Source organism: Pseudopipra pipra, chromosome 3, assembly GCF_036250125.1.
Source record: "Pseudopipra pipra isolate bDixPip1 chromosome 3, bDixPip1.hap1, whole genome shotgun sequence".
In the NCBI taxonomy this organism is placed as follows: Eukaryota; Metazoa; Chordata; class Aves; order Passeriformes; family Pipridae; genus Pseudopipra; species Pseudopipra pipra.
Genome location: NC_087551.1, coordinates 114,439,312 through 114,467,303, shown reverse-complemented (window position 1 = coordinate 114,467,303; position 27,992 = coordinate 114,439,312). Strand labels below are relative to the sequence as shown.

The following is a 27,992-nucleotide window of genomic DNA, read 5'->3' as shown; positions in this document are numbered from 1 at the left end:
GGGTATAGAGAAGGCAGGGCAGGCTAAGGTAGTGGAGGGAGGAAAATGAATGTACATCTCTGTGGGCTCTGACCAGACTTTGGCAACGAATCCCAATTTTGTCGTGTTTCCGTGGCTTGGCAAATCTTCCCAGGAAAAATGCTGTGCAATGGACAAAAGGCATCCCGAAGTCACTCAGAAATGATGCCCAGCAGAGCCACAGGTCATTCAAGCAGCAAACAGCACGGCTTAAAGAGTGGGAACAAGAAGGTGTCACAAACAAAACCGCCTTCCCTTTCCCCAAACCACTTTATCTAGTGAAACCACAAAATATTAACGAGTTTACCAGCCCTCCAGAAATGAGGGCAGGCAATTGCAACTTTATAGAATTCAAGATCAAGTTTACCACATTTAACTCAGAAGAAAAGCCAGTTATGATGACTCAACTCACTGGAGATACTGGAATATGTAATGAAAATATACTTTGAAAAAAAAAAAGAAAGAAAATAAGAAAGGAAGAAAAAACCAGTTTTTAATAAGCAGTTCTAGAAGTCCAAGTCTTCCTGGTCAATATTATCAGAGTTTTCTTTCTTTTTAGAAGCCTGAACTCCATCAGTATTTTCAGCCTCCTTTGGATCTGCACCTTCAGCATCTGCTGGGTCCTCATCTCCCGCAGCATCAGTGCCCGAAGAATCTTTGTCCTCATCTTCTTCCTCTTCCTCGCTCTCAGGATACATCTGTGAGGGTTTGGAGCTCTCATCACTTCGAATCTCTCCATTGGGGGGGTCACTCCCAGGGTTGTGGTCATCTTTGTCTTCCTCTTCATCTTCTCCCTCATCTTTATCTTCAGACCCCTTCTGGGACTGCTGTGAGAAGTTTCCTACAGAAGAATAATAAGAAAAGGCGGTGGATGTTTTCAGACTCTCCAGCTTTTTGCTGTTTTTCTTGCCTTTGGGCCTTGAGACTTTCTGAGAAACCTTGTTGATTTTGCCTTCGTGTTTTTCATGTGCCTTGTCAGGGTCATCATTGGCAGGTTCCTCCTCATTCTCATCATGTTTCTCACCTCCTTCACCGTTTTCCTCCTCAGCCTCACCTTCTGACTCTGGTTTTGCATCTTCTACTGCCTCAGCTTCATCCTGCTCAGCTTCTTCATTTCCTTCTGCATCATCTTCTCCAGGATTATTGTCAGTTCCAGAGCCCTTGGCATCCCCTCTGCATTCAGATGTCTCTGCTTCATCATCCTCTGGCTCCTCTGTTTCTTCAGCTTCATTTTCAGCTTCATCTTCACCTTTGGACTTCTCTTCAGCTTCCTGCTCTTCATTTTGAGTTTCTTCTTCCTGTTCTTCCTCTTCCTCATTCGCTTCCTCCTCTTCTTTCTTTGTTTCTTCCTCCTCTTTTTCTCCCTCTTCTTCCTCTTTTGCTTCTTCTTCCTCCTCCTCTTTTGGGTTTTCTTCCTCTTCCACTTCTTGCTCCTCTTGTTTAGCTTCATCCTCATCTTCCTTTGCTTCCTCATCCTCCTTTGTTCCTTCTTCCTCTTCCTCCTTCTCTTCCTCCTCGTCCTCTTCTTTTGTTTCTTCTTCCTCCTCTTTTTCCTCTTCCTCTTCTTTTCCTTCTTCCTCCTCCTCCTTTCCTTCCTCCTCCTCCTCTTTAGTTTGTTCCTCTTCCTCTTTCCCTTCCTGCTCCTCCTCTTCCTCTTTTGCTTCTCCCTCTTCCTCCTTCATTTCTTCTTCCTCCTCTTTGGCTTCTTCCTCTTCCTCCTTCCCTTCCTCCTCCTCCTCTTTTTCTTCTTCCCCTTCCTCTTCCTCCTTTCCTTCCTCCTCGTCCTCTTTTTCTTCTTCCCCTTCCTCTTCCTCCTTCCCTTCCTCTTCCTCCTTCCCTTCCTCCTCCTCCTCTTCATCTTTTACTTCTTCCTCTTCTTCCTTCCCCTCTTCTTCCTCCTCCTCTTTTGCTTCTTCCTCTTTCCCTTCCTCCTCCTCCTCTTTTGTTTCTTCCTCTTCCTCCTTCCCTTCCTCCTCCTCTTTGGCTTCTTCTTCTTCCTCCTTCACTTCTTCTTCCTCCTCCTCTTCTGCGCCTTCCTCCTTCTCTTCCTCCACCTCTTCCTCCTTCTCTTCCTCCTTCTCTTCCTCTTTTGCTTCTTCCTCCTCCTCCTTTACTTCTTCTTCCTCCACCTCTTCCTCCTTCTCTTCCTCCTTCTCTTCCTCTTTTGCTTCTTCCTCCTCCTCCTTTACTTCTTCTTCCTCCACCTCTTCCTCCTTCTCTTCCTCCTTCTCTTCCTCTTTTGCTTCTTCCTCCTCCTCCTTTACTTCTTCTTCCTCCTCTTTTGCTTCTTCCTCCTCCTCCTTCACTTCTTCTTCCTCCTCTTTTGCTTCTTCCTCCTCCTCCTTCACTTCTTCCTCCTCCTCTTTTGCTTCTTCCTCTTCCTCCTTCTCTTTCTCCTCATCTTTTCCTTCTTCCTCCTCCTCTTCTGCACCTTCCTCTTCCTCCTCCTCCTCTTCCTCTTCCTCCTCCTCTTTTGCTTCTTCCTCCTCCTCTTCTGCACCTTCCTCTTCCTCCTTCTCCTCCTCCTCCTCTTTTGCTTCTTCCTCCTCCTCCTTCACTTCTTCTTCCTCCTCTTTGGCTTCTTCCTCCTCCTCCTTCACTTCTTCTTCCTCCTCTTTGGCTTCTTCCTCCTCCTCCTTCACTTCTTCTTCCTCCTCTTTGACTTCCTCCTCCTCTTTTGCTTCTTCCTCCTCCTCTTTTGTACCTTCCTCTTCCTCCTTCCCTTCCTCCTCCTCCTCTTTTGCTTCTTCCTCCTCCTTCACTTCTTCCTCTTCCTCTTTTGTTTCTTCCTCTTCCTCCTTCTTTTCCTCCTCATCTTTTTCTTCTTCCTCCTCCTCTTCTGCACCTTCCTCTTCCTCCTTCTCCTCCTCCTCCTCTTTTGCTTCTTCCTCCTCCTCCTTCACTTCTTCTTCCTCCTCTTTGGCTTCTTCCTCCTCCTCCTTCACTTCTTCTTCCTCCTCCTCTTTTGCTTCTTCCTCCTCCTTCACTTCTTCTTCTTCCTCCTCTTTGGTTTCTTCCTCCTCCTCCCTCACTTCTTCTTCCTCCTCTTTTGCTTCTTCCTCCTCCTCTTTTGCTTCTTCCTCCTCCTCTTTTGCTTCTTCCTCCTCCTCCTTCACTTCTTCCTCCTCCTCTTTTGCTTCTTCCTCTTCCTCCTTCACTTCTTCCTCCTCCTCTTTGGTTTCCTCCTCCTCCTCCTTCTCTTCTTCTTCCTCCTCTTTTACTTCTTCCTCTTCCTCCTTCCCTTCCCCCTCATTTAGTTCCTCTTCCTCTTTCTTTTCCTCTGCTTCTTCCTCTTTTACTTCCTCATCTTCTTTTGTTTCTCCCTCCTCCTCCTCCTCTTTTATTTCCTCCTCCTCTTCAGCCTTAACGATTTCTTCTTCCTCTTTCTCTTCCTCCTCTCCTTCTTTTGTTTCTTCCCCTGCTTCTTCTGCTTCATCTTCTTTGGTTTCTTCATTTTGCACCTCATCCTCCCCCTCACCTTTTTGACTCTCTGCTATTTCAGGTTCTTCTCCATCTCCATTTAATTCATTTACTTCTGGCTCCTTTTCTTCGTTGTCCTCCAGTTCTTCTTCACCTGCCTGGGGTTCACCTTTGATGTCCTGGGCTGTTTCTGCAACAATGGCTTCCTCCTTGTCATCTTTCTTCAGCCTCAGGATTTGCTGCAAATCAAATGCTTTCATGACTGGGGCATTGGTGGCCACCACGGGGAGTCTTTGGGGCTTGGAGGCCATTTTTTTCCTCACGCAGGAGTCACATGGACAATATTCCTCCTCGCTTGATTGTTTACTAATACTGTCATCCAAAGCTGCGCTGAGTGCTAAGTCTTTATCTACATCGAGGGATAACTCTGTTGTCTCCTCCAGCCTGCTCTGGTTGCCGTTCTTGCCACCAAACAGTGACTTTTTGTGCATTGTTTGCAATCTCCACCTCCTCTGCTCTGTCTGGAGTTTTGACTCAAGTGTGAGTGGCTCATCCGGAGGTCTTGGCACCCTCGTCCCAGCTCTGCTTCTGATCTTCCTCAACTCCTTCTCTATGCTTTTTTGTATCCTTTTACTCACTTCCTCCTTCAGCTCCTGTATCATTTCATCCATCTGCTGGTTGTCCTGCAGGTTCCACCTGACTTTTAACTCATTCATGGCATTGACGTAGTGAGCCATGAACTCCTTCTCGATTTTTTTGAGCAGCCTCAGGACCCAAACTGGGTCTGGATCCACTGACTTTTGCCGGACAACGGATGTGCCCACACTTGTGGATGTACAGACTTTGGGCTCTGGGTCACTTGGTGACTCTTTTTCAAGATGCCCTTCCAAATCAGCTTTTATCTCCATCCCAGCATCGGCATTGTTGACATTTGTATCATCAGTGGTGGCTTCCGGATTTTCTTGTGGGAGTTCATCATTCACAGCTCCAGCTTCTTCTTGTTCTCCAGTTTCAGCTAATTTGCTGGTTTCTTCATTTTCATTTTCTCCCCCTTCCTCCTGACCGTGTTCACAGGTATGGCACTGATCCTCCTCCTTCTCTTCTTCCTCCTGAATTAGAGATTCCTCTTTAGCAGACTGTGCTTTTTCCTCTCTGTGTGAGTCTGAGCAGGCTGTTGAAGGGCGGGATGGCTGCGCTCCCTCTTTACTTTGCTCCTCAGCCTCAGTCACTTCAGTGCCAGTCTCTGTATTTTCCACTTCAGCTGATTTGAATTCAGCAGTTTTCTGTGCCACCATAGTGGCACCAGCTGGACATTCTTCTCCTGAGCCACCAGAACCACTGCAGACATCAACCCCAGAGGAGGACATGTGAGTGAAGGCATGATCCATAGATTTTGGGCCTTTAAACCCAAGGTCTGGCTTTGCCTGCTCGCTGGCCTCTTGACCTGAGCTTGGACCACTCCTTTCAGCTGTGCATCCCAACCACAGGGCTTGAAAAATATTCAGCAGCTCTGTATACCTTGACTTATTCAAAGCTTTTGAGTTGTCTGATGGGTCTTCCGACTCTTCATCGAGGAGCTGGAGACTGGCAAGACAAGTAATCAAAATGTTGGCAGAGTTGCTGAGTTTTCTCCCCATGGTGGGGGACACTTCGGGCAAACTGTTCGATCGGTCAAATTTGGTCTCGTGTTTCGAACTGAGCAAGGCCTTCATGATCTGGACGGAAGTCTGGACAGAGGTGGGCAGGTCTCTCCTGTTGTTATTTTGGCTGGAGGTAACTGACTGGTTGCTTTCTGCCTGCTCAGCTTTGGCAGCCTCAGTTGCAACCTCACAGACTTCTTCCTGGTTCACACATTCTTCAACCTCTTCATTAATTGCTGTGTCTTCTGCTGTCTCTCCTTCCACTTCAGCCTTTGCTTCATTTTCAGCCTCCTCCTCATTCTTTTCCTCAGCTTTTTCATCCTCTGGGGCTTCCTCGGCGTGTGTACAGTGTGACACCTCAGTAGCTGTCTCTGTACCATCCTCTTCCACATCATCCTCCATTTCATATTTCTCAAGCAGTGATTCTGAGGGGATTTTTCTGAGCCACTCTTGCACAACTTCTTCTGGAGACGTATTTGGCAGAGCAGATGGCATTAAATCACTCCCTTCCTCCTGCACACCCGTGTCTTCTGATGCTTCCTCTGCTTTTTTTTTGCAAGAATCATCTGTCTCTTTATTATTCTGATCGTTTACTTCGGGTGCTGCTGACCTAGACCCATAGGAAGTCTCTTTGGAGGAATCTACAATTTCTTTCTGCTCTTTTCCTGTGCTCAGCACCGACTTGGTGCCTACACTGCTAACGGAGGAATTCTTCAATATGGCTGGACGCATGTTTCTCCTCTTTGGCTTTCCTTTGGGTGGGGCAGGGCAATGCAGGCTGTGCACCGATGTGCTCTCAGATAGTGATGCCCGGCTGGAGTTTGACATCTTCACCCGAAGATTGTTGTTTTTTGTCTGCCTTGACTTTGAAGATTGAGACATGTTTGACTGTGAACGCCTCTCATCCGTCTCCTGGGATACCTGTGCCAACAAGAATTTATCTTTTACTTCTGATTTTGAAGAGACTCTTGAGGAGCTACTTGTAGGCTTTCCATTCCTAATCTCATTCTCAGTTGCGTGGTCAGCTCTGGAACACACACTCCCACTCATACTTCCCTGTCTGGAAGAAGAGAGCTCTGAACTAACCTTGGCATGACCCTCTCCAGCTTTTCCATTAGGACTTGAAGATTTTGAGCAGAGGGATGATGGTTTACTATTGTCTTCTCTATGGCTTCTCTTCTTTGAGCCTTTTGAGGATTTACTGTAGCGACTGGTGGTACTTTTAGAGCTTTTCTCCTCAGCAGGACCTGCAGTTGCTTCTGCTGCACTAGTAGATGAAATGTTTGACTGAAGAGATCCTGACTTTTGAGACATGGCGTCTCCAACAGATTTTTTCTTGGTTTCACAAGAGCTTTTGGAGTAATTGGATGCTCTGCTGCACGATCTCGCATCATCGGCATGTAGGGAATTCTTCTTTTTATTCGGAGAGGATCCAAGAGAAGACACAGACATTTCAGACCGTGCATCCAAATGAATGTGGCTGCGTTTGCTCTTTTTGGATCCTAAGGAAGAGCAAGAGATGTTGCATGCAACGTTCTCATCACTGTCACTTTTCTTGCTGTTCCTGTCAGTAGCTCTGGAGTGGCTTCCTTGTGTAGAGCATCGTTCCCCTTCACTGCTCTCATCCCTAATTGATTGGCTGGGCTTTGTTTTTGCTGACACTGAGCTGACTTCTCTGACTTCACTTTCCTCTTCTGCCTCTTCAGCCTCTTTCTTAGGGCAGGACTCACTGGACAAGGAGGAGACCACTGGATTTTCATCAGACTGGTCATCCTGCTCGCTCTTTGCTTTTTGGGTGGTACAGTTGCTGGACTTGCTGTGCACACTGTTGGCAGGGGTGGAGCTCCGAGAGTTCTCTCCTTGATTTGCCTTCTGAAGGCTTGAGGAGGAGGACATGCTCCTACCCACGCTGCTGGTTTCCTCACAGACATTATTCTTGCTCCGTTTGGACTGCAGGGATGACTTTGACATGACACTCCCAACTCTGCTGCTCTCAACCTCTTCCATGTCATCCTTTAAGCCCTTCACAGAGGAAGCTTCAAAACAGTTTTCCTCTTCATTTTGTGAAATGGTTTTGCTGATCTCATGGTCTTCGGGGGTGTCTTGAGTATCCAGGTTGTTTTCACAGCTGGAATGTGACATTAAACCCACGGATGAAGGTCTCTGGCCATTCCCTGTGCTTGCCCGAGTGTCTCCTTGCTGATCTTCTCCAATGGAAGCACCTGTAGACAAATCACTTCTGCACCTGCACTTTTTGACGGATCGATACGCCACTCTGTTCTCTATAGTCTCTGAGTAGGATGAGGACTCTCTTACAATGTGCTCAGAGAATTCCTCACTGGACGTGGTGTGGAGGCTGTCCACGGAAGTAATTTTTTTGTGGACGACTCTCCTCCGGGAGGATGTGCTGGAGCACGACGACCGCGTGCGCCAGGTGCTCCGTACGCTGGGCTCTTCCCTCTGGGATGTGTGCATGGGGTTCTTCCAAATGTCGTAGTCCTGGTGCTTCTTCCCACAGCTGTGACAGTGAGCCTCATCACACTCGGATTCCTCAAGTTTTGACATATAGGAATCAATCTCACAGGGATACAACGAATCATCCGCCTCCGAGCTGACTTCTGGGTTCATTTTCTGTAGGGGGTCCATTCCACTGTCCTCCTCTGCTCCTGACTCCTCACAAGGCAGCCGGTTCAGCAGGTTGGACTTCTTGATCTGGGTGGACCACTGCAAGGTCTCATCATTCAGCAGGCGGAAGCGGACCTTCATCTCAACGGACAAACTCCCGTCCTTGTTCACGTGCACCCGCTTCTCTATGTCATCATTGACCAGGGACTGCACCAGCTCCCCGGCCTTGGGGTGGGAGCAGCCATTGGAGAAAGGTGCTCCATTATCCGGTGAGGCAGCGAGACCATTGGGATACGACTTTTCCGATGACAATGAAAATCTCATGGACCTGTTGCTTGATGACGACCGCGGATGGATAACGCTTTTTTTGGCTTTCAGTCCGAAGTTCACTGGAGTGAAGGAAAGAAAGATGGAGAGAAATGTTAACTCATATAAAGATGACACAAAATGCCTAAGTCACACCCTCAAACTAGAGAATATTGATGTTATTGCATTAAAGCCAAGCCTGTGTCAATTTACATAATTTGAAAATTTGTCTTTGACTAAGTGATTGCCATAAATCACAGAGTCACAGAATAATTAGGGTTGGAAGGGACCCCTGAAGATCATCTAATCCAACCTCCTTGTTAAATGTTTAGTTTTGAATTAATCACGGGTATTAAAATCTTCAATACCTTTACTTCGTCATTTTTTATAATCTAAATTGAAAGATAAACACTTTATGTTATTAAGTGCATGCCAGGACGTCAAATAAATAAATAAATAAATAAATAAATAAATACACGCAGAGAGAACAATATAGTCTCAGAGTTTTGATATTTTATCACGTTGCAAATACTCCTTTCTTTAACTGTTCAAATTTTCATCTTTCTTATTCAGCCAGGGAAAAATACACGGAGAAGTGACTCTCGTCCTTAATTACAGGTCAATTGTTACACATTCCCAGGCTCCCCAGGGAAGTGGTCACAGCACCAAACCTGTCTGACTTCAAGGTGTGTTTGGACAATGCTCTTTGTCCAAACACACCTTGAAGTCAGACAGGCTTTGGTAGCTGTGACACTTCCCTGAGTGGAGCCTGGGCCTGATGTCCAACACTTGATCTAGTAATTCTAGGATCGATGAGTCCACTTCTCCATTCACATGCAGGAAAACGTGTGGCCATGTAGACCAGAGTAACACTCAGTCCCTTCAGGGATGTGCCACTATCAATAATTATAATATTTATTAAAACATAAAGAACAAATGGAAAAGGAATTGTAATCTGGTGAGAAATAGTGGTATTTGCAGAAGGAATCAGTGATAGGAAGGGAATTTGAGAATTGTAATCTGAAGCATCTCTATGGCCCAGTGCAGTGACATGCATAGATTTACTGAGGTCCTAGACCCTTCATTTCAAGAAGAATATGTTGCTATCAGGTTGCCTTGAAAGACATTCATCTATCTTGTTTCTAATCTATGTTTGTCCAAAATATACTTGTATATGTATCTGAACAATCACGTGTCTCACAGGCATACGGTCACACAGCTGAATGGAGGTGTTTTGGGAAGGGAGTGTTGAACAGGAGCACAGCAGCCAAGGCTAATGACACACAAAATAACTTTCTCTAATCATCTTTATTCATTTGAACTGATATATTTGCTCGGTCTCTTGATGGACAAAGGTCCAGTTTATTCCTGTGTTTCCCCCCAATTTTTTATGTCTCAGGCAGTGAGTGTGGAATATCTCTGTCCATAAAATTCTACAAGTAGTTGCCAATACATGAGTGAATCTTTCCCAGCTCCTGGTATTGACAATGGAGAAAAACAGGTCCACCTCCAGAGCACATTTAATTTCATCCCACAACAAATCCCTAATATATGTGAGATTATTGCCCTTTGGAAGTGGGAAGTTTCCTTTCATAGGCTACAGAGGGTGGTTGGTTTAATTACCTGTGACCTTAGATAACTCATGGTGAAGAATATAATAAGAAATATAATCCTGAATAATCCATAACATACTTCTTCCTGAAAATAACCTTTCCATAAAAATATGCTTTGTTCCCAAAAAGGCAGCTGTAACCTGCAGGAGAAACTGAGTCTCCTGCTGACAGAACCAGGGCATCCTCTGGTCCTGGTGCAGGGAAGTCCCTGAGTGCAGGCATGACATGACAGACAGACAAGGGGATAGAGGATCTGTGGGAAATCTCAAGGGTTTGGGGAGACAGACACAGGAAAGGAGGGAGTTCTGGAAGGAAAAGGAGACACAGAGATATGAAAGAGGAAGGGAAGTCAGCCAGACACGGGGAGCATGTAAGAGAAAGACTGGGGGGCGTAGGGAGGAAATCCTAGAAGGAAACCAGAGAAAAAGAAGGGGAGGATGGAAAGGCCTGGGAGGGAGGGAGAGGGAAGTGCATTTTCCACATGAAACCTGCACGCTGAGGCAGCACAATGGGTGCCTGTAACGCCCACGTTGTGGGACACAGGCCTGGAGACACCCAAAGCTTTGCTTACTTTCATTGTTCTCGTTGACGTTGTTGCCGTTGGAACGGGGAGGCAGGTTGGGCAGCTTCTCCACCGAGTGTTTCCTCAGATTCTCCATGGACACAGGTTTAAAGGGCTCCCGGCCGACACACACCAGCACGTTGGGGCAGTGGAGCAGGGCCTGCATGCTGTCAATCTGGGAAGGGAAGAGCAAGGGGATCACCAGGAGCTGATAGAGAAGAGCTGGATTCTTCCAGGCCCAGAATCAACTGACAGTTGGCACCTAAATGAAAGAGCATTTGGACAATGCTCTCAGGGGTGATTCTTGGGGTTGTCCTGCCCGGGAGTTGGGCTCGATGATCCTTGGGCGTCCCTTCCAACTCACGATATTCTGTGATTATGGGAAAATAAGTGTGGTTCTGGAGAACTTCAGGGTCTGCCAGGACCTGCTGACCAGCTCTGTTGAAATATTCTTCCACTGAAAGAGAAGCTCTGCTACATTTTAATCAGATTTCCTAAGACAGGGAAGGGGTGGGAGAGATTGCCTAAGGGAGAAGAAATCGCATTTATTAGAAGGTTTCACATATTCTGGGAAAGATTTAGTCATAATCAATGTGGTAGTGAGGGAAAGAGTGAAACTGGAGGCATTTCAGTTTTGCTTACAGAGAATTATGTTCTTTAAATTCCTGTAATTCCTGTATGGGACAGCAATTATTACCTGGCAAATGTTACATTTCATTTTATCCCTTAGTTCTCTTCCTTTCTTTGCTCAGGAAGAGGAACGAGAATTGTGACTTCCCCTAATATTACCTCAAATACTGTCTGAATTATAACCCCATTTATTGCCTCAGTGCTGGACAATGAGGGACATTGTCCCTCAGTGTGGGAAGTGCCTGTGAAGAAATCTTTGTTCCTCCATGAGAGCCCAGATTTACACTCTTCATCCTCACTGCATGACCTGTTTCTGAATAACACACCAAGTCCTGCATGAGTCACTTTTCATGGAATCATATCATCATAGAAAAGTTTGGGTTGGAAAGGACCTTTTAAATGTCACCTAGTCCAACCCCCTGCAATGAGCAGGGACATCTTCAACCAGAGCAGGTTACCTAGAATCCCATTCAACCTATCCAATTACAACACTTACTTCTCTAAAGGAACAGGAATCAATCTGTGATGAGCACTGGCCAGGTAGAGTCTGGACCCATCTTCAGTGACAGGACTCGAGGGAATGACCTGAAGTTGCGTCAGGGCAGGTTTAGGTTGGGTATCAGGAGTTGGTTCTTGCCCCAGAGGGTGGTTGGGCACTCAATAGGCTCCCCAGGGCAGTGGTCACAGCCCCAAGGCTACCAGAGCTCAAGGAGTGTTTGGACAATTCTCTCAGGCACATGGTGTGACTCTTGGGGATGGTCCTGTGCAAGGCTGAGGGTTGGACTGGGTGATCCTTGTGGGTCCCTTCCAACTCAGTATATTCTGTGATTCTATAATTCCATCTGGCTCCTGCAATTTCATATTTGAAAGACTGAGGTTAAGCTTTCAGCTAAAACACTTAATGCTTTTAAAAGGAGGCGAAGGATCTCTTTCTGTCTGAGAGGACTTTAGAGGGGTCAGCAGCATCTGGCAGCTTCGTGCTCCATAATCCAGCTGGGACATCCCCTCCTCCTCACTCTGTTTCATCAGGAGAACATCTCTAGAGCATATGGGAACTCCCCAACAAGAGGTGACCACACTAAGCCATTATTGGTGATGGGCTCAGCACTATCCTGCCCCCAAGGTGTCCCCTGACCTCACTGTGTCACTTAATCATCATCCCTTTAATGTGCAGCTGAGTATGGAAGATAAGGAATCTCCGAGGAGCAGCGATGACAGGTCTGCTGTTGTCACACGTGCATGGAATAACAGCACATGAAGGACAGAACTTGGCCTCTAAATATTGCTAGAGCCAAGGAAAGAGGAGCCAGACCCACTTGAGAGCCCAAGCTCTTGTGAAGTTCCTCTGGGGTTTTCCAAGATGACTTGGTACCATCAGGGCTGTGGGAGGTCCTGGGAGATTAGTGCTGGATCTGGTGCAAATAAGAGGAGGGTAAATGTGTGTGGGGTGAAACAACAAGACAGAGGTAAATAAAATCACATTCTGGATGCAGTTAATCACTTCTGGTCATTTTCTTACAATAAGCCATATGGCATCATCTTCTGGTGGAAATACACTAAAATCCCGTTGTCTTTATTTTTATTTACTGTTTGCACTATAACAACACTTGTGACTCAGACCCACTGAGTTTGTTTCTATAAAACCCACGGTAAGAGAAGCTCTGCTCACTAAAACTTGCATTATACACACTGTGCAAAGCAACAAAACTGCCGAGTCCTTGTGATCAGTAACATAAAACTTCAAAATAACCCCCAAATCTCAGTCTCTCTCCATCTACTGCTTGTCATTGGTCAATAAATCCACTTCTGGTCCATCTATTCCTAAAGAAAACATCTTTCTAGCTCACTTTAAAAGTTTATGTAAAGCCTATAATTTAATAAATCAAATATTTTGAGTAGGTTCTTGCCACCTGTGTATTTCTTTTCCTTCTTCACTTTCCTGTTCTTTTTTCTTTTCATTTGTATTCCTTTGGGGAGGTCTTAAACCCTGACCCCATAGAACTGGGAAAAAAAAAAAAAAACAAACTGAGGGTAAAAAAGAAGAAAGAGAAAAGGGAAAAAGAAGGAGAGGAAAAAAGAAAAATAGACATGAAATCTTTCCCGTTTCTGATGTAAAACAATCTGTCTTTAAACCCCCACTAAATTTAGATTTGTAAAGGACATTTTTTTCAATGAAAGCTATTTTTTGCTCAGGATATTTCCTCACATGGATCTCTGTAGATACTTCAATCACACTCATCACCACTGCGTTGTGTGTGCAGAAAATAGATGGTGGCAATGACAGAGCCTCAGGAATCAATGGAACTGAGCCAGTTGAGTTATTGGATTTATATATATTTATATATATTTATATATATATAGATTGTATTTTTTTTCCACAAGCCAAATCCTTTTATATGGACAGAACTTGTGTTAAGTCACTTCAAATAGTCTGTCATGGAGCATTTCTGACATCACCAGCTCTTTAGCAGTTTTTATATCTATAACATAACTTTTCTTCCTAATATCTTGCAAGCCCTAATCTCTTTGAATTAATAATTGCAGAAGTTCATCTTTGCAGTTCTTCATTGCTAAAAGCATTTTGGCAGTGTAGATACAGATGAACGTTTTCTAAGGGTTAAATAAATCATATTTCTCTCATTGATTTGGTTTAATGCAACATCCTCTGTCAGGGCAGTGCTGGAGGGTTGGGGTAATAGTTCATCTCAGTTTGCTCAGCATGGAGTTTTCCCACAGTGCTGCAGGAATCTCGTCCTCTCAACATGTCACTGCCTGGGCTATAGAGTTGACATCTTCAGGGCACTCAATATGACATCTTTGACTGGTGCTAAATTATCTCCAAACAGTGATAGAGGGTTGCTAAACCCTCTTAGGTGTTTAGCAACTTGCAGCTCACTCGGTGTGTCCCAGGGTGAGGTCAATGTGTTGCTTCTCAGATTTCCTTCTTTCTAAAGAACATATAAAAGTTATTTATAATCTGAAGGGAGCAGATCCTGGACCTGCAGCCATGCCAGTGTGCACTGTTGCTTCTGAAGGTTATGAGTGAAATACTGACCCCATTTGAACCAGTGGTAGAGTCTTCTCTGGTTTTTCTGCGGTCTGCATTGCACTGCCTATAACTGCTAAACAACTGGGAGCTTTCTTTTCTTCTTCTTCATCATCATCATCATCATCATCATCATCATCATCATCATCATCATCATCATCATCATCATCATCATCATCATGGTATGAGTTGGAAGGAACCTGAATGATCATCCACGGGGAGGGACACCTTCCACTATCCCAGGTTGCTCCAAGACCCATCCAACCTGGCCTAAAACACTTGCAGGGATGGGGCATTTACCACCTCTCTATGCAACCTGTGCAAGGGCCTCACCACCCTCACAGCCAGGAATTCCTTCCCAGTCTCCCACCTAACCCTGCCCTCTGGCAGTGGGAAGCCATCCCCCCTTGTCCTGTCCCTCCAGGCCCTTGTTCCAAGTCCCTCTCTGGCTCTCCTGGAGCCCCTTTAGGCACTGGAAGGGGCTCTCAGGTCTTTCCCCCAGCTCTCTCAGCCTCCTTTGCTTTTGCTGTTATGCAAGAGAAGTGACCCTGTTCTTCTCCTTGGACATAACAACCACAAGACAAAGAGTTCTTTTGACTTGTGAAACTGTGTTTTCCATCCAATTTCTGCCATTGATTTTTATGCTGGGAGAAGAAACTGGACATTAGACATAAACTTGGCGAGAGATAAGATTGCAAGATTTGGCAATAACCCCCCAGTAAAAAGCAGACACAGTAGCTGTTCATATGTCAGAAATATGAGAGCCCTGGAGAAAGAGATGAAAAATTAGATTGGATTAAAATATAAGAACATAATCTGAGACATCAAAAGTAAGGCAGATTAACTCCAGTCAATGTGTCCACTCAGTAGGAACCAGGAAGTCCCATTTGAGCTGAATATTGAACACCCCAGACATTACTCAGAGCTCCACTGGGAAGGCCACCATGTGTGGGCTGAAAATAAAGGAACATTCTCTCTTCTGCAAAATGTTGGGGTTTTTTTCAGTCTGTCTGCTATCCATTCAGGATGGGTTGTCTCCATGAACATTACTGTGCAGAACCTGCCACAAAGGGGCTGTGATCTCAGCAAGGACCTCCAGGTGCTACCGCAACACAACTAATAATACAATGTCATCGATACCTAAACAGAAACAAGGCACAGATAGCATCTCTAAAACAAGGAAGCTGTTTGACATGGAGAGCATGCCATTCTCTGGCTCTTCCCAGAGAAAAAAAGAACCATTGTAAACCTTGCTCACCTCAGAAGGTGAATGTGGATACCAGTTTCTGATGAAGGCAAAATGAAGAAGACAGCTTTTTCTTCCCCCCTGCTGGCTGCCAACCAACCAGAGACATTTAGGACTTAGAGAAAGACAGAATGTGGAAATAATGCAAGACACTGTTCAGAGAACAAGTCCATAAGCTGATCCACCTTCCAAAGGAGCGCAGGGACTCATGGGAGAAACAGAAGCTTGTAACAGAGCAGAAGAACAGGTTAACGGGCTGAGTCCATTCCCCATCCTGCTGACTCACTGCCTCCTTTCCTTGAGCTCTTTCATATGTTCCCTTTTGTCTTCCATACAGATTTACAACTCCTTGGAGTGTGAACCACTCTGCTGTTCTGTGGTTGTGCCACATCCAATCCAGGACCATCCAGGCTCTGAACTGACGTATCCTGGTCTAACAACAATAAATTCCGCATCTCATTCATGCAAAGAACCCACTTGCCCTTCCCTTCCCCAAACTTTGCACTGGAGGAATTAGAGAGTGGTTCTTCTGGGGAGTGGTTTGTTAAAGCTGTGCTAATCTGCTGGTCAGGAGGTGAATCATGGGGTGTTGCCACTCCATGCCCACATATAAATTAGCAAAGTAGCGGAAGGAAAGAAAGAGGAAGACACATGGCTTGTCCTCCCTTTCTCTAACTTCAGCATGGTCAGAAGGCTCTCCCCCGAGGTGAGATTGAATTTACAGCAAGGAATTACTGCATGGAAATGGATCTAATCCTCTGCAAACTCTAGCACCCAAATTATTAGTCCAGATGTGAGTACACAGCACCCCGTCCATCTCCCAAATCAAACCTCACATGGTCTCTTACTCATCAAATCAAATACAAGGTCTCCAAATCCATGTAAATTCATGCCATTGTGAAATGCTTCGGGTTGGAAGGGACCTTAAGGCTCATCTCTTTCTACCTCCTGCCATGGGCAGAGACACCTTCCATTAGCCCAGGTTGCTCCAAGCCCCTTTCTGGTTTTAGACACTTCCAGGGATTCAGGGGCAGCCACAGCTTTTCTGGGCAACCTGTGCCAGGGCCTCACCACCCTCATGAGGAAGAATTTCTTCCTAACACCTTATTTAAACCAACTCTTTTTCAGTTTAAAATCATTCCCCCTTGTCCTGTCACTCCATGTCCTGTCCAAAGCCTCCCTCCATCTTTCTTCCATGCTCCCTTCAGGTACTGGCAGGTCACAATTAGGTCATCCCAAAACCTTGTCTTCTCCAAAGAAAGATGTGGGAAGCAGGACAGATGCCAGTGTCCCATAACAGGTGTTCTACTAAACACAAATAACCTTTGATGGTTATGTCGTGGGAATACGGGCAAGTCCAATGCTCCAGATGCTGAAATGCAGCAATATAAAATGATTTGTTATACCAACACTCCTAAAAATATCAGCATCTCCTAGAACTTTTCAGACATGACCTGTCTCCTTTCAGCTTTGACCACTGTGGAATGCTGCATGAAAAAGGGTAGTTTTGGAAGACCATGAAGCACTCAATCAGCCAAGTCAAATAAGTGGAAGAGAGAGCAATAATCCCCTGCACTGAATTATTTAACCACAGGTTAAGATCTTGGTTATCTATTGCACTTCTGGCAGCTTTTCCTGGAGTTATCACAGATGCTTTTTCCCTCTGTGCAACAATTTTCATGTGTATAAAAAGTAACCATTCTGAGTTTGACCTTGGAAATAACCTGGATCAACAAGTCTTTCAGCAGTCCAAGAGAAATACTGCAATCAGAAATTCAGTGGCCACTGGAAACCATTTGGGTAGCAGCAGAAGAAAAACACCTCAGGGAAAAAAGGGGAAGCAAGAGGAAAAAGCTGAGAATAAAAAGGCACAAAGAAAGCAGAAAAATTTTGAGAAACAGGAGAAGAGGATAAAAATGGGAAGAAAAGTGATTTGTAGCCTGGTTCATTTTGGAAGATGGGCTATTAGGATTTTATGGGGGATGCCACCAGATGTCTCTGTTGAGGATGAGCTGGTTCCTGATGGAGACAATGGGAGGCTTTCTGAGGACTTCCACTGAATTCTGGATGGATTTGGGGAGGTCCTCACATTGCACTGACTTCGTGTATAAGCTTCTGGTGGCCTTTTCCCCTCCCACCCTCCCTGTGAGCTCAAAATTACGTCTGACACTGTTCGACCTGAGAAGGAGAAAATTACTGTTAAAGGTGCAAAGGTCAACAGAGAAGAGAGGAAGGCATTTCTTAGAAAGTTTTTGCTGCAGATGTTTTCCACTTTCTGACATGTTGCAATTCCTCCCTGAAATCAGAGTCCACCACCTGCTCCTCTGGCATCGGGTTCATTAAATCTGGTCCATCCGACATCAGCACTTGAAAATCATGAGTCAGAGTGACATCCACCCCACCCCAAGCTCCTGCCTTGATCCTCTCCGAGGGCAGGATTAGCTTAAAAACTGACAAGTCTTGAAAAATGCCAAGCATTTGGTTCTTGTGATGAGCCTTGTGGTGACTGAGTCAGCGAGAAGGATATGAGTCGTGAGTTCAAGCTTTTCCCCATGACCAGAAGGTCTCAAAATTTACTTTTTTTATACAGGGAATATCTACAGTATGGATTAAAAGGTATTTCAGCTGGAAACTGAGGGGGGAAAGAGGGAAGGACAACATAGATGTGCTCCAAGCAGCTGTAGGAGCTGGGACTGAGTATATAAACCCTACTAGACAAAGCTCACAGATCCATAGGGCCTTGATCCATGGTCTTACCACCCTGGATCTCTCTCAGCATAAAAATTCCTGTCTTGTGCTTCGTTGAGCACTCTGGATACAATTTGTGGCCTCCAGAAGCTCTGGGAATAAAGAGAAACACATTTAGCTGGAGAACTTGGCTTGATTGAATAGTTTTCTTGTTACTGAGTCCAAGTTTGGCTCTCAGAGTGCAAAGCCCACGGTACAAGTGTGAAAGATGGGAAGGTTTTTACTTCTACTTGGCAGAAAGAGCTCCCTTGATGTTAGGTGGATTTATTTCAGAAAAGATGCAAGTAGAAAGAGAATCATAGAGGAATAGAACCATTAAATAGAATCCCAGAATCATTAAAGCTGGAAAAGACCCTTAACATCACCAAGTCCAACCATCAACCTGGCACCACCACCACCATGTTTGCCACTAAACCATGTCCTCAAGTGCAGAACCACACATTTTTTGAACATTTCCAGGGATGGTGACTCCACCACTGCCCTGAGCAGCCTGTTCCAACGCTTGATAACCCTTTCAGTGAAGAGGTTTTTTTCCTAATATCCACCCTAAACCCTCCCTGGCACAACTTGAGGCTGTTTCCTCTTGTCCTGTCACTTGTTGCACATTGTTGTGGCACCCACCTCGCTACAACCTCCTCTCAGGTGGTTGTAGAGAGCACTAAGGTCTCCTCTGAGACCTTGCTAAGAGTTGCAGCAGAATTCTTTGAATTCCCTGTTCAAGTCCCAAAAGGAAGAAGAAAGTTGATGCAAATGCAAAGCATCATCTCTTTTCCTCTCCCATTACTGGTAAAAACTCCAAAATCTGCATTTGGAAAACCAGATTTCCCTACAAAGAAAAAAAAAGTCCAGTCTTCCCTGCAAAAATTCTTTGCAGAAACAGTGATTTCTACTTAAAGGACTTACAAAGAATTCACAGTTTTTCCAGGAGAGGGTGGAATTCTGCTATTTTTTGTGCTCTGGGTAAATGAATAAATAGACACATCATGTTGACAAATATTACTGCTTATACTCAATAATGTGATTGGAAATGTCTTTGCCCTGGATTAAATTCAAAAGAATTAGAAAGTAATTACACTTTGCTACATTTTGTTCTTTCAGTAGTAATCTCCTCAGGGTAAGGGAATCATTTGCATTTGGTAATGTTAGATAAGAAAGTATTAGTTTTGGTGTATGTTAGATAAGAAAATGGGCAGCACACGGGGTCCATTTAACTCTGCCTTGTCAGGCACCGGGCCAAATGATTTCAGGGCATCTCAAAGGTTCATAAAACACACCTGGATATGAATCTTCTCATGGATCAGGTTCATGGAAAGTTTTGCTGAGGTTTACAGATCGCTTGTGTAAATCTCGCCGGAGTCATTGTGGGTTTGGCAGGGAATCAGAGGATATTGAACCTGAAACCTGCCGTTTGTTTTTAGCCCGTGAGTCACACACACGGTGGGTGGAAAGTGGCACAGCTCACTTGGTAACAACAGTTTGCACCACACGAGGGGCTGGAACTGGTTGCCATCCTTCATACCTGAGCACGGCACGAAACCAAGTGTCACAGTGAATATGTCAGCGTGGAACCAGAAAATTAACTATCCCACAGAGGCAAATTATCACCTCTCTTCTCTCATTGTTTATATACGCACACCGCATTTGAAACCAGCTTATCTGCCTCCGTGTATCCCCTTTTCCTCTCAGAGTTTCATCAGGGGCTTGATGACACCTGTCATTAAGACAGATGGGCTTGGTAGAGAGCCCAAACATGAGTGGCCCAGAGGATGCCTGCGGGCAGCATACAGATGTCCCAGAAATGGTGCTGTGGATGTGTAAATCTCAGCCAGGAAATATGTCAGACAAGCCTGTTTCCTGGCCTTGCACCCTGAGGTCGCTGTAAATGCAGTCATTAGTACCAAGAACTATTTAGCAGTAATAGTTAGGCCTATACCTTTACTAATAGCAGTTAAAAATAAAAGTTCTGCCTTTACTGATAAATTAAATCAATTCTGGATCCAGGGCACTGGAACAGGGATGCCTGTGCTACTCTTCTTAGAGTGGTCTTTAGCGCATTTAAAGCCTGGACCAACTGGCACTTTCCCAAGAAATTCCTGGGCAGATCTGGGAGTTACCACATGCCAGGGAGCTTTTCTAAGAAGCAGCTTGAATGTGGCCACCCAACATTAAAGGCTGTGGGAATTAGACCCTATTTTGGATGCTACGTGGTGGGATTATCTATAGATAGTTCCATTTGATGTCAGGGCTAGAGCACGTGCCCTGAATCTCTTCTAGCAACTGGAATAGCTTTGGCCCATGGTGCTACTTTGGGCTGAAGGAGATCTTATCCTACAGGTTTCTGGAAACTGGGAAGATGCACCAGGGAAAGAATCACTTCATATGCCTTCTGTCTTTCTGCAAAATTGCTCCAGCTGGCACGGCCAAAAATGGCTTGATTTGACCCAGAATGGTCAGTCTTGCCACAGCATCATCTTGTGCCAAACTCCACACAAACACAGAAGAAAACTGAGGGTTCTTACCCCAAGGAGTTGCTAATAACTAATCTTTTACAGTCTCCAGTTAGTGGTGCCTGAGGAAGCATTCCTTAACTCCTGATTGCTCCCCTGATTAACCCGCACGGGAATTCTCTGATCCCTCAAGGAAATTTGGTGGTATACAGTGCTCATTCTGCAATGTTCTCACTTGTAGAGTCTGAGGCAAAAGAGAGTCTTTCTGGTCATCCCCTCTGTCCTTCCTCACAACAGACAGGATCAGATTCACTCATTAAATATAACAACTTATGGTCAGCCTCGAGTGAGCCTAAACAAAAACACATCCAAGCCTTGGCCTGACTCCAACAGACATAAAACCAGCCACATCTCCTGGAAAACTCTTCTGGAGGCTGATAAACCCTGCTTGAGCTGCTCATGGTAATTGCCACCATAAACTATGTGGATTATTTGCCATAAACACAGTGGGGTTTCAAACGCCACACAGAAGTGTTGGGTTTTAAGGAAGGAATTGTTTTTGTTTTTGTTTTAATTTAGGACAGTTGGTGAAAGGAAGACCTGGTGATTCACAAGGGCAGAAATCAGGACATCTGTGACTGGACACATGGACGTGTTGCTGGGCTCCTGTGACTTAAAGAAGTCTTAATGAGTGTTCAGCTGGTGGACCCTGGATAATTGCCATTTGTAAGGGAAATCCCCTGTTGATGTCTCATAATCCTACACGTCATTCCTTACAGTCTGTGAGGATGTCTGGCCCTTCCATGATCTCTTTGCCCTTAGGGGCATTCTGTCCTCTCCATAGGCAAAGGTGGGATCTGCACATAGGTGTGTTCCTGTGGTTTGGACCATAAAGGAAGAAAACCCACTAAGTTGTGTAAGAACTTCTCAGAATAGAGATGAAAGTCCATCTGGTGGAGAAGATAAGCTCCAAGTTTTACTTTATTTTTTTTTTTTTAATTGAGATGTCTGCATACGTGGTTCTTTTCCAAGTGTAGAACTGATGTCCCCAGTAAAAACTAGGAAAGCTGCAATTTCCAACACTCTCATAAGCCAGTTGATCTTCAGATGTAGAATCGTGACTCTTGTGTTTGCCAATATTTAAATATCTGTAGTTTAAAACAAATGTATGAAAACTTGGGCCTGGGCTAATTTATGTGACCAGACTAAGTCTGTCTTCTAATCTTCTACAATCAATAAATAGAAGCTGACAGGTAAAATATCCCCCCATCCTAAATGCCTCATAAGCTGATCGGATTTAGATGAATTAATGAATTAAGTCCAGGCCTGTGTATATTTTATATTTTATATATATTTATATTTTATATACAAATATATGTATAATATGTATATTATATATATTATATATATTTATATTTTTGTTCAGGAAAACCTGCACAAAGTTTCACTGACGTGTTAATTATGTGTCAATATTAAGCTTAATAACAAATCTCCCTATTTGGGCAGTTAATCCAGTTATTTCCAGTTAATCACCTGGAAAACGGCAACGAGTGGCTTGACCTGAAAAAAAATTTATGATTTACACTTCTCTTTCTTGCTGAAACTTTGACTGATTTTTGCTGATTTTCTTGCTGAAACTTTGATTGATAATTGCAAAATCAAATTAAATTTTTCTCATACTCGTCAAATGACTACTTTGATTTAGAATCTGACAAGAAAAATTGTGGTTAGTTTGGGAAAATGAGCTATTTGCCTTGATGAAATGAGTGCCCAAACACTTAAACACCTATTCCCTGCAGTGGGACTAGTCCTGCTTTCCTGATAGGAAGTCTGCTTGGTTCTTAGGGTTAAAAATACTGGTTTCACCTCACTCAGGGCTTCAGGAGTTAAAATGAAAATGCAAATATGTAAATACCAAAATAAGAGTGATCACAAAGCAAGAAGCTCTGCTGGCCTCTAATGGATCTTGGTCTCTTCTCTCTGGTCACCAGTGATAAGATGATTTGCCTGTGAGTTTTGATAAAAATAAACTTAGAGGTTTGCTGGAAAAATTTGTGGACTAGATGGACTACAAAAGGAAGAAAATGCTTTTCTCTGCTTTTTCAAATCAATAAGGCATGAAAAGAACAAGAAACAGCAAGTCTATTCCATGTGTGTCTAAATTTATACCCTCATAAAGACTTGTAATTTTGAAGTGCCCTGGATTTACTGAAGAAAATGGTAAAGATATTTAAATGGAGCATATTAAAGCAGAGCCACTGGGACAGGTTTAACTCATTTTAGATTTGAGTTTAGATCTGGAATTATCGCAGTAAGAGAAAACAAAAGGGAATTGAAGAGGACACACCGAAGTCTATGAATAGCTCTTCCATCGATGGAACAGATTGAGTCACCTGTAGGACAGGAGATTTTTCCCTTTTTTTGTGTGTGTTTGGTTTTCAAGAGATCAAGGAAAAAATGGCAGCAAAAGAGACACTGTGAAAATGCTATTAAATGCTGTGAATGGTGTTATTCTAGGCCAGACAAAGTCAATCAACAGTAGTCCAGGTGCTTAGGAATGAGTCTTATTCTGCTAATCTGTCAGAACATGGGAATAAGTGTCAAAAGTTACTGTTCCCCTCAATCCTAATTACATAGATGTGCATTAAAAGAAGTTTACAGAATTATTTGGATTATTATTCAAAGAGAATAATACAAGAAACAGGGAAATACCCCAAAAATATGAAGGGCTCGGATACCTTTCAACAGTCATGGAAGAACGGGGGGGGGCTTGTTTCCATCGTCTCTAACAGATGCAAATAGAAGTATAATGGCAAGATTTACAGTTAAAATTGAACCTCAGCACCAGTTGAAGGAGGTTATTTCAGAAAATGTCGCAAATTTGTGCATCAAATTCACTGTTTTCACTCCTCAATGAAACTGTTACATCTGGGGAAAACTCAGACACAACCAACTGTGTGTCAGGAGCTTGATATTGAAGTCTCAAAGGTGAGATATGGCAGGAAAATTTGGAAAAAGAGCAGAAATGGTTTGGAGAATCTGTATGAAAGGAAAAGATTGGAAAATCAGGATAGAGTGACATTTTTTTTTTTGGTGGTTTAAATGCTTTGTAGCCGAGGCTAAAGTAACAGGAAGCCCTAATAAGAATGGCCCTTAAATGAACAGAAATAAAGAGTTAAAAACCTGGAGGTAAATCACTGAAATTTAAGAATGGCCAAAAAAATCACTGTGAAAGGTTCTTCAGGAAATATAAAAATAATCACATATTTCCTGGTTATATATATAAGAGGATAACATGGCTCAGATTGGACCCATAGTTATCTATCACTGAGATATAAAAGGAATAAAAGGAGTGAAGGTAAAATTATTAACCACTTATTGACAAGACAGTCAGGAAAACTTTCATATTAGAAAAAAGCATCCCAAGATTATACAATATAATCCCAGGATTATATAATATAATATAATATTAGACCTTTAGACGGGATGACCACCAGCCGACCTGAAAATGTAAGATATCTGAGTGTCTTTAGATGAAAAGAAAGAGGAAGGTTGAATAATATTGAAGATATTCTGTTTATAGAGTGTGTATTTAATACATATCCCACTTAAAATATCAGTGTTTACAGTGATTAGAAGGAAAATTGTGGGGAATTATTTTAAGAATCACAAAGACAACATTGGCTGTGCTAAGAAGTAGAAAGCAAAACTTTTCTTTAGAGAAATAGGTGAAAATTCTCAAAAATAGTAGAAATGGAAGCAAAGTTACAAGCAGTATGCAAGATTATTCATGGTTATGTGGACTGAACAGTCCAAGTCTTGAAAACTGGAGAAATCAGTGGCAAATTAAAATACTCATCCATAGATTATCAGACATCTTGGTAGCAGGGTTGGGTTTGGTTGGGGTTTTGAGCTTGGCTGCTCAAACACGGGCTGGGCACATACAAACCACCTACAGTGAATAGTCCCAGGCCCTAATTCTAAAATATTTAAACACTGTTACTCTGGACCAAATCAGAGAAGATGTGAAGAATTTAGCAGAATGGAGGGACAAGAATGAAATCCTGCTCTAACACTTTTAATTTAGTGGTATAGTTGTGCTACACAGCAAACTTCACCTTGCAAATAATTTGATGGAAGCTGGGAAAAAAGAACCTCAGTGATTCTGAAGGCCTGTAGATATCTATTTTGGCAAGCTCTGAGCTTGATGGACTGTCAGCTTAGTCTGAACAGCTCTGTGGGAGCTCAGCCTCACTTACAGAAGCATTTAGGCACTGATGTGTTGTTTCAGGTGGTTGAACCTGAAATGAATCCAGCTCCAGATACGCACAATCATTTGGACACTTGGAAAGTTGCTGTCTAAAGTGTCTGTTTCTTTCTTTTCATGTCACAGAATAATTTAGGTTGGAAAAGATCTCCAAGCCCATCAAGTCCAACCTGTGACCCATCACCACCTTGTCGCCCAGCCCAGAGCACTGAGTGCCATGTCCAGTCATTCCTTGGACACCTCCAGGGATGGGGATTCCACCACCTCCCTGGGCAGCCCCTTCCAATGTCTGACCACTCTCTCCATGATGAAATTCTTCCTGATGTCCAACTTGAACCTCTCCTGGTGCAGTTTGAGGCTTCTTGTCCTGTTCCTTGTTCCCTGGGAGCAGAGCCTGACCCCTCCCTTGGTTCCACCCTCTGTCAGGGAGTTGTAGGGAGTGAGAAGGTCCACCCTGATTCTGTTTTCCCCCAGAATAAACAACCCCAGCTACTTCAACCACTCCTTATAGGACTTACTCTCTAGACTCTGCTGAAAGAGTCTATGGCATAATATTCATCTTGTCTACCATCCAATTATCAAACCATTTTTTCTTCTCATTAGGAGAAACACAGGCTATGGACACACTCTGGAAAGATGAATCCTACAGTAGGTTGGTGAGCTTATTCATCTTACACTTAGACAAGTCCATAAGCAAGACAAAAAATTTAAGATTAAGTATCTATTTTGTTTATCCCAGGCCATGCTTAGGTTGTCCACAGCTGAGTTTTTTCCTTTGCTCCTGTGCCCCTCCTCATAAATCCTGAGCACTGGAACGGGCTCCCCAGGGCGGTTGTCACAGCCCCAAGCCTGTCTGAGTTCAAGAAGCATTTGGACAACACTCTCAGGCATGTGGTGGGATTCTTGGGGTGTCCTGTGCAGGGCTGGGAGTTGTACTCAATGATCCTGATGGGTCCCTTCCAGCTCAGCATATTTTATGATTCTGTAAGTCTCAGATTCTCAGCAATATTTCAGCTTCACTTGTCTGACACATGTGGAGCAGCACCATCCTTTCCTTCAGGTTTCATCTCATCAAACTCAGGCTGGTACTCTTTCAGCCTCTAGACAAGTAGAGTTGGGAAAGCTATAGCAGTAGGATATTTGGGAAGGACATTTTCCTTTGGTCCTCCAGCTGACAATAGGAAGCTCTTTCCAGAGTGGGGAGCATAGCAGTGATGTGGCACATTGCCTCCACCAGGAAGGATGGATTAAACCTCATTATCCCCTCCCTCTCTCCTTCCTACTGCACATTCCTGTCCCTGTGCCAGGTCAAAGTGATTTGGGCTAAAAATATTCCTCCATTTTTTTTTCCTCTCCTGGATAGTGGAGCATTTGAATTCGAGTCATTTCAGTCACCTGGCTCAGAAAGTGACACCACAAATGGTTGTATTGTTCCCACTGAGGAGATGGCACACAGCCCTAGAAGGATGGGAAAAATGGCAAGGAGTAGCATAACTGCTCCACTCAGCTGCATTGCCAGGGACAAGTCCAGATAACATGTGAGACCTCTTCAGAAATATGAAGTAAAGGTTAACCTATGTTACAAAGAGATGGAGAAGTCAGGAGAACCTCAGGTTGGCTAGGAAATTCCTTTGGAAACAGAAGAACAAAGGAGTTGTCATGCCCTAACTTTATTATAAGAGTCCACCCCAATTGGCACATTCACCAAATCATCACAGATATGTCTCCTGATCCCACTCATACTCTAATTAATTATTCATTTATTAGTTATCTTATCATAATGTTGAAGATCCCACGTTATAAGCAGGACCCTGTGAGGGTTCTGTGAGGAACACTGTAACCACAAGGTACTACCTAAGGGCCATCTTATGCTGCTGAATTCCCAGTGGTCAGGTATGGAAAAGTTAAGCCTTTTTTTTTGGATGTGTCTCCCAGGAAAGCATGGGAAACTCCACTAATAGAAGTTTATTTGGAGTTTTATACCCACTGCAAAACATTGAGCATCTGAACCACCCTTTGACCCAAAACAACACTTTGTATGAGATTCTTGAGTGGCTGAATAGGATTCTTCTACATCAGACTTCTGTGTAATTAAGGGGGAAGCAATTAATGAGACAAAGCCCGAAGGATAAACTCTTGCTCCCGTGAGCTAAAGGATTTGTATCCCAGAGAATGCAAAGGCTGATGTGGTAACACCTGTTTGAACAACTGACCAGTGCCAGGAATCAGAGACACTTACCTTCTTCCCATCAACGGTGTAGAGTTTCTTCACTGGGAACTGCAGGATCTCCGTAATCTCATCCAGGAGGGTTTTGAAACTCCGGGCGTTCCTGCGGTTCAGGATAATCGAGCGCCGAAACCCACTTTCCCCGTTCTTAACTAGAGTGATTTTCTTGGGTATTCTGGGGCCATGGTGAGTGAAAGGTGTGGAATAATCTTCCAGCTTGCTCTCCTGAGCTGCTCTTCTCATGGTACTGGAGGGCCGAGCGTGTCGTGGAGGGGCCGGCCTGTGTCCCCCGGGAGTGATGCCGATGGGCTTCACGTATTTCTTGTCGGAGCACAGGTAGCACCCTCCATCCTCCAGCTGGTCCAGCTCACTGATGCAGTGTATTCCTCGTGGGGTGGTGATGGTCCGCACCCCAAACGGCAGAGGGACCCGATGGGAGAGGTCATCCATGAGAGCATTGAAGCTCTTGAAGCTCCGCTGGTTGATGGCCATCTTGACTCCTGCAAACTGAGGGTCTCCACTCTTGAAGAAGGTTATTTTTTTGGCTGGAGGTACCTGGGTGAGAGCACTCGCCCGAGCCACGGAGGGAAGGGGCGGCTCATAGTTGTAGGAGCTGGTGGTTGACAGGAGGTCAGCAGGCACCTGAGACATCCCTCTTGCTTAAAGGTAACTGCAAAGAGAAGAAAGAACAGAGTAGGGTTTATTTGAGACAGAAAATCACAGAATATCCTCAGCTGGAAGGGACTCACAAGGATCATCAAGTCCAACCCTTAGCTCTGCACAGGACCACCCCCAAGAGTCACACCATGTGCCTGAAAGTGTCATCCAAACACTCCTTGAGCTCTGGCAGCCTTGGTTCTGTGCCCACTGCCCTGGGGAGCCTGGTCAGTGCCCAACCACTCTCTGAGAGAAGAACCTTTTCCTAATAGCCAACCTAGACCTTGCCTGACACAACTCCAGTCCATTCCCTGGGTTCTGTTGCTGGTCCCCACAGAGCAGAGCTCAGTGCCTGCCCCTCCTCTTCCCCTCCCAAGGAAGTTGTAACTGCAGTGAGATCTCCCTCCAGTCTCCTCTTCTCCAGCTGAACACACCAAGTGCCCTCAGTGTCCTCACACGGCTTCCCCTCAAGGCCCTTCACCAGAATCAGTGCCTGACCAACACAGGAGCAAGGTTTGTGTTCCTCACGACAATTTTACT

General features: G+C 44.4%; 1 protein-coding gene across 1 annotated transcript; it reads right to left on the bottom strand.

Moving 5' to 3' along the window:
• Positions 1 to 495: 495 nt before the first annotated feature.
• RP1L1 (RP1 like 1) lies at positions 496 to 27,446 on the bottom strand. Its single transcript, XM_064650815.1, has 3 exons — positions 26,808 to 27,446; positions 10,176 to 10,359; positions 496 to 8,092 (listed from the first exon to the last, which is right to left on the bottom strand). Exons 1-3 carry the CDS (start codon positions 27,444 to 27,446, stop codon positions 525 to 527), a joined length of 8,391 nt encoding a protein of 2,796 aa, XP_064506885.1. The 3' UTR covers positions 496 to 524.
• Positions 27,447 to 27,992: the final 546 nt, after the last annotated feature.

What these genes read in the sequence shown, in the direction of transcription:
- RP1L1 (XM_064650815.1), bottom strand. Translation starts at nt 27,446, where the DNA reads ATGTCTCAGGTGCCTGCTGACCTCCTGTCAACCACCAGCTCCTACAAC. An exon ending in ACACCGTTGATGGGAAGAAG is followed by an intron (nt 10,360 to 26,807) that starts GTAAGTGTCTCT and finishes TTCCCTTCCCAG; the next exon opens with ATTGACAGCATGCAGGCCCT. An exon ending in AAGTAAGCAAAGCTTTGGGT is followed by an intron (nt 8,093 to 10,175) that starts GTCTCCAGGCCT and finishes CCTTCACTCCAG; the next exon opens with TGAACTTCGGACTGAAAGCC.